This window comes from Carya illinoinensis, chromosome 9 (assembly GCF_018687715.1).
Source record: "Carya illinoinensis cultivar Pawnee chromosome 9, C.illinoinensisPawnee_v1, whole genome shotgun sequence".
In the NCBI taxonomy this organism is placed as follows: Eukaryota; Viridiplantae; Streptophyta; class Magnoliopsida; order Fagales; family Juglandaceae; genus Carya; species Carya illinoinensis.
The window spans coordinates 18028411-18034905 of NC_056760.1; the positions used below are offsets into that span (position 1 = coordinate 18028411).

Here is a 6495-nt window from a genome sequence, read left to right on the forward strand (position 1 = left end):
GATCTTCAAGTCCACTGAATACTGTGCCAAAAGGAGCGACGAAGGGCCCGCACGCGCGGGTCAATTTTTCTGGTGTTCCGGCGTGTGGCTCTCACGCGCCACTGGGAGTCCCTCTGTCGACGCCACGAGCGGCGTTTCTGGTGCCTGTGAGTCGGGGACTACCAAGATCTGCTGTCGGTTTCCTCCTAGCGTGGCGCGTGTATGGCATGCGCTACAGTGCTCACTGGTTCACTGGTTTTTCGTGTACAGTGATTCCAGTATTTTTTGTCTTGTGCCTTGTCTTTTATTTTCTATAAATAAAAATCCAAAACACTAGTTCCATCGGACTTTTGTCCGGTTGGAGTAGTCCCCCCCTCCACTTCGCGGTGCTTGGTGGGGTTTGGTGTCCCATATTCCGCTTAGTCGGATATGGGGATTTGGTAACTCTATTATAGATAGAGTTGAGCTTTTTCTTAGACTTAGATCTTTAGAGTTTAGCATCTGGACTAGACCATGTCAACGACATTAGTGTGTTGATAAGCTATTAATATTTGTAACTAGCTTGATGTTTTAAGTCAAAGTTGTATGTCCTCTTTAAATAAATAGATGTGATTTATTATTCAAAAAAAAAAACACTAACATTCGGCTGTTGCTGATTGTATTTTGTGGAATTTTGGTTATTTTCTGTTAATCCCAATAAAAGAAAAAGATTAGAGAAAAACAAGGTTGACCATTTCCTTTCTTTCTCGGAGTCAAACGTAGTATTTTAGCAACATATTAAAATCAGGAAGGGAAAAGTGCGCTGTCGACAACTTGTCAAGCTTTACAACTAATTAAGGGCAAGGATTATTATCATGTTTCACGAGTCTGATGCAAGGCTGTTGATTTTGTACAACTTGTTTGAAGGGACGTTGCATTTAATTAAGAACAGCATTCACATGAATCAAACATATAAAAGGGTTTCTAAAGACACCACCCGCCGCGGCGCCGCCCTCATTCAAATACCTTTATCCATTTGAATTAATGGCTGCTAATGCATGCACGCAGCCTTTGCTCCTGTCATCTCTACTATCTCCCTCCATATGCCTTCAAATTGTTATCCCATACATTCCTACCTATACACACGCGTATATATATATATATATATATATAGAGAAATGATATTTATAATCGTAGTTATGTAAGCAGCATGCAGTCACTTTAAAAAAAATAAATTAATATGGGACCCACATAAAAAAAAATTAATTTTTTAATCGTGGACCCTACTTTTTTTCAAAGCGATTACGCATCATTTGCAATTTCACGACTGTATGTAGCATTGCACACATATATATATATATATATATATAATGGGTAATGCTATATGAAGTTATGGAGTATGCAAGAGTTGTATAGTCTCTTTAAAAAAGAAGAAATCTATTATTAAAATATTAATTTTTTTTTATATGGATTATATATTTATTGCTTTTTTTCAAAATGATTGCACGGTACTTACACACTCACGACTGCAACTATTATTTTTCATATAAAATACATCTGAGCAATAAGCATTATTAACACTGTCTGAAAAATTTACAAGAATTACATTTAAGTATTATTACTTCATGAGTTGAGACTCTCAAATTTACAAAGCAAACAAGCTTCCATTTATCAAATTCTGAGTATATTTTGCTAACATACAAAAAGCATATGGGTTCCGTTGTGCTCAGAACTTCTCTCTCTCTCTCTCTCTCTCTCTCTCTCTATGTATAGACATATGTATCTCTTTATTTGTTCTCCCATTCTTAAAGATCATCAGATAGAGCTATTACGTCCTGACACTCGAAGGAAAGAGCCACTCTTGGTGATCTCGCGCAGTGGCTTATCGGTGAACCGGATTAAATTGTAGACCCATGCGCCCGATATGGCCCCAAGAATCGGTCCCACCATATATACCCATATCCCCTTGAATTGCCTATGCACTATTGCTGGCCCCAAGCTTCTTGCTGGGTTCATCGATGCTCCCGAAATCGGCCTGTCAAACACGTACAATACATATACCATTTTCTTATCATGATTAGCATGAACAAATATATATATATATATATATATATATATATATAAAAATATATGATACATACAATCAATGCTAACTAATGAGATTGGATCAAAGTTATATACCCTGCAAACAACACGTTGAGCAGGACAGTAGAGCCAACAGCAAGGCCAGCAAGCTCTCCAATCTGTAGACACCCAACAATATATATTTAATCAAATAGTGTAGAAACCGGAGAATTCATCCGTAACTTTTTGGTAATTACTTTAATTTTACATGGGAAAGTTGAGAGCTGAGGAACTACTTACAGCTCTGTTGTCAGTGGCAACACCGGATATGATAAACATGAGGTAGAATGTGATTATGAACTCAAGCACAAGAGATTGCATGTCCGACCCGGCCGGTATTGTTCCTGGAAACCGGTTCTCTTCCCCACTGAATATTAGCCTAAGGCTCCCGATTGCCAGTGTTGATCCCAGCACTTGAGCTATTATATAAGGTGGCACCTACAAAATATATACATAATTTGACGAATTAAAGAACAGAAGGAAACAATGTGTAAATCTGACCGGTTATGATGGCATTTTCTACTGAAGATTACGATAGCATGGCCGAAAAGATTGTTGCCGGGTTTATCTCAATTAGCTTGAACACAGGCAGCATTAAAACCTGAATATTCCCGACCGAGAATATTGAGCCAGTTTCTCTTTGTAAAGATGTTTTGCAAAGTTGCAACCCCCATGAATTTACAGAATCATTTTATTGCTAATATATAACATTAATTGATCATGTTGTGGTTTTGAAAACAAATACGTTGAAGATTAAATGGTGACTGGTTGTCCGACGAAAAGTTGGTCATTATTTAAAAACTGCCAGTAGCGTCAAAATTAATAGCCTTTTTCTTGCAGTGCACCCAATTATAGACCAAAGTAGTTTGTTAGCTTACCAATTTAGACCAGAGTATACGTAAGTGGATGATGTAGTTATACCTGTTTCCATGGGAATCTCTTGCAGGTGGCAAAAGCAATGGTGACCGAAGGATTAAAGTGGGCACCGGAGATGTGGCCGACGGAGTAAACCAAAACCATCACAGCCAGTCCCCACACAAGTGAAATTCCGGGCAAAGTCACTACCTTTCCATTATTCAAATTCACCACCACCGCTGCACAACCCGCAAATATCAAGAAGTACGTACCCATCACCTCGGCAATCAACTGTCAAACATAAAATTAAATTCCCATATTAAATTATTTGCATACTTGGAAGAAGAATATATATAAGAATTCGCATATGCACGGTAGAGCTGAGAATATAGACCCCGGCCCCCCCAAAAAAAGACAATTCAGGCGGCATGTGTTTTTCGATCATGGACTTCTGGCATACAGTGAGGTTTCTTCATCAAATTAAGATACATATATGTATCCATGATCGATTAATATATCTATGGTTGAGTTGATGGGAAAGTATATCATTATTTAATGGATCGAAAATATTGGTTGGGAGAAGATGGAGGAGACACCTTCTGCAGGAAAGGTATGCAAAAGCATACTTCATTGTTGCTTTTGGAGGCAGAGGAGCTGTGATTATCAGCACCTTCTTCGACATTCAAAATAACCACAGGATGGTTTCCATTACTTGCCGAGTCTTGAGCCATCTTTTTGTACACTAAAAGAATTATCTTAAGGGACGGAGAGTTGGGATCCAAGAGATTGCTCAGCTTTGGAGATTGCCCGGCTGAACAACTCCAATTAAATCTCTAGGTACCCAAAAGGTCCAGAGAGAGAGAGATCCCGAGAGAGAGTTCTTTAGATAAAAAGGATCAGAGAATAAACGGGATGCTGGCTGCTATCCTTTGTATCTTGCATTTAATAGTAAAAACTTTAGAGGAGACCGTTGAAAATATGTTGGTTTGGGGTTATGAACTTTCCAACGAATGGAAAAGCATTGGAGGGTACCGATTCGAACAGGAGATACGGAGGGATAATGCCAGGTCTAAATATACAGAAGGGTGGAATCTTATCCGATTTCCTTTCCCAACAGGAAAATGATAGTTACGCAGAAAATGCATCGATTAATATTATTTTTTTTAATATTTTTGTTTGTTTATTTTTTAATATCGTGTTATTTATTCTTTTTTTTTTATATTTTTTTAATAGACAAAAAAATATTTAAAAAGATAAAGTAAAAAATGCTTTAACATTGATTACTGATTAGTACCATTTTTGGTACCCATCATCCAAAGATTTAGCATCGTCCTTCCTAATATTATTTTTTTAGAGAAATCCTACAAGGAAGGCACACATCTTTATCAAATCAACATGTAATTTGTTATTTTTATCATTACATCTTAATGCTTAAATATATATATATATATATATATGTTTAAATAGAAGGAGAAGAACGTGTTTGGTAGAAGTGTTTGGCATAAGACTTCCTTATAACATTTTCCACTAAAAGAAAAAAAATATGCTTGAATGCTGTTTCTAGGGGAATAACTGGTCCGGTTTGGTTCGATTTTGAACAAAATTTAAGACCGAATCGGTATATACCGGTTTTGCATTTTTCAAAATCAATTACGCACCGGTTACCCTCCTAAACTGGTACTCCGGTTTTACCGATTTCCGATCCGGTTCGGTCCGATTTTAATGTATTATATTATATATTATATATAATATAGTATATAATACTATAGTGATAATATATTGTAATATATTATAATATAAATTATAATTGTATTATAGATTATAATGATATATTATAATATATAATATAATGATATATTATATTATATTATAATATATAGTGATATAGTATAACTATTAATATGCACTATATAATATTAGTATAACTATTAATACAATAAGCAAAATGATATAAGATTTTAAAATTTAATATTATATTAATTAGTAATTTATCATATAGTACAAAACTATTTTATATATAGTTATATATTATATATAAATATTATATACAATATAAATAATTAAAAAATATATATAAATCGGTCCGGTCCAGTTTTAGAAAAAGAAAAATTGGAACCAGACCGATTTTGACCGGTTTTAAGAAAACTAAAACCAGTACCAGACCAAACCAACCTCGGAATCGGACCGATGCCACCGGTTTGATCCGGTCCGGTCCAGCTTACCGGTTTATCGGTTTTTTTTTACACCCCTAGCTGTTTCTCCTACAACACATCACACACATCATTACGTGGCAAACCAGGTGTGGAAGAAAATCATAAAAAAATTCTACACATCATCCATACACTACACACCACAACATTTTTTTCTTTTACCAAATGTATGGTGAATGGATGATGAGTTGAAAAATTTCTTTAGTTTAACAAAAATAAAAAATAAAAAATCAAGTGTGGTGTGTGGTGTAGGGATGATGATTAGAAGAAGATCTCAAACCGTGCGGTCTAGCTTAAATCAGAAAAGGGGCAAAAGTTTGTCATTCTGTGCTCTCCCCCACCCAACCGTCTTTCGAGTCCAACTCTCTCCCCCTCAGGTACTTCTTCTTCCGTGTGCTAAGGTTCTTCCATCTAGAAACTCTGGGTCGGATGATTAGGTTTAAAGCTATGAGATCTAAGAGTTAGGCTGCAATGATTTGACACACGTGTTGCAAAAGTAGTATTTCCTCTTTGTTTTCGATAATTACGAGGTTTAGTTTTGCAATGGGTTTTTGGGATTTCGTTTGGGGTGTATAGTGAATGATGATATATGTACTGGGGAGCAGTTTTTTTTACTGCATTATCGATGGAAATGTAGCCTAGAAAGTTATATTTGACCCATTAGGTATTATTGTGCTTCGCAGGAAGAAGTGAAAAGCTTTGTTAATGACATCTTGCTCTCTGTAAGCTTCTTTACGCCTCCTTGAAATCCATGAATCCAACTTTTGAAAAGAAAACTTTCAAGTCTTCAAGGAAAAAAGAAAAGAAATGACAAACTTTCCAATATCTTCGAGTTGAAGTACATCCAGGGAGATAATCCTAGTAGACTCTCAAGGCAAGCAAATACCAGAACAACTCCAAAGCTTCTTGCCACCTACAATGCAAATAATGACATTTGTTTGAGTTTGAGCGATCGCCATCATTTACTGACACCCTCAAGATATGTTTCTGAAATTGCTTCCAATCCTTGAAATGTAGGTGATTGCTGGTAATTGGGTTGGACCTAATCCTGATGATAGTTGGGGCTTTGTTGCAAGTTTTGTCAATCAAACCTTTTGATTTTTGGTTTAAAAAAAGAATTATTGTGCTTCGCTTGGATACCCACCAATGTGAGTTGCAAATGGTACTGGTTGTTGTTATTTCTATTATCTTTCAAGATATAGGAAGGGGTATTGTAATGCATAAATTCACACAATAAGGCCAGAATGGAGAAAGAGTCATCCCCGGCCCATGATGATGATTCAAGCGTCAATATAATGTTCTTCGTATTCATCTATGGAAATAAATAATAAATAAACGCATAAAATAT

General features: G+C 36.0%; 1 protein-coding gene and 1 non-coding gene across 2 annotated transcripts; one reads left to right on the plus strand and one right to left on the minus strand.

Annotated features, from left to right (window-relative positions):
* Positions 1-1470: 1470 nt before the first annotated feature.
* Positions 1471-3987, minus strand: LOC122275377 (aquaporin NIP1-1-like). Its single transcript, XM_043084404.1, has 5 exons — positions 3534-3987; positions 3004-3228; positions 2323-2520; positions 2140-2201; positions 1471-1993 (listed from the first exon to the last, which is right to left on the minus strand). The coding sequence occupies exons 1-5, from the start codon at positions 3666-3668 to the stop codon at positions 1774-1776; spliced, it is 840 nt and encodes a 279-aa protein (XP_042940338.1). The 5' UTR covers positions 3669-3987; the 3' UTR covers positions 1471-1773.
* Positions 3988-5722: 1735 nt separating this feature from the next.
* On the plus strand, positions 5723-5806 carry LOC122277924. Its single transcript, XR_006229228.1, has one exon. It is a non-coding gene; the product is annotated as a small nucleolar RNA snoR118 (small nucleolar RNA).
* Positions 5807-6495: the final 689 nt, after the last annotated feature.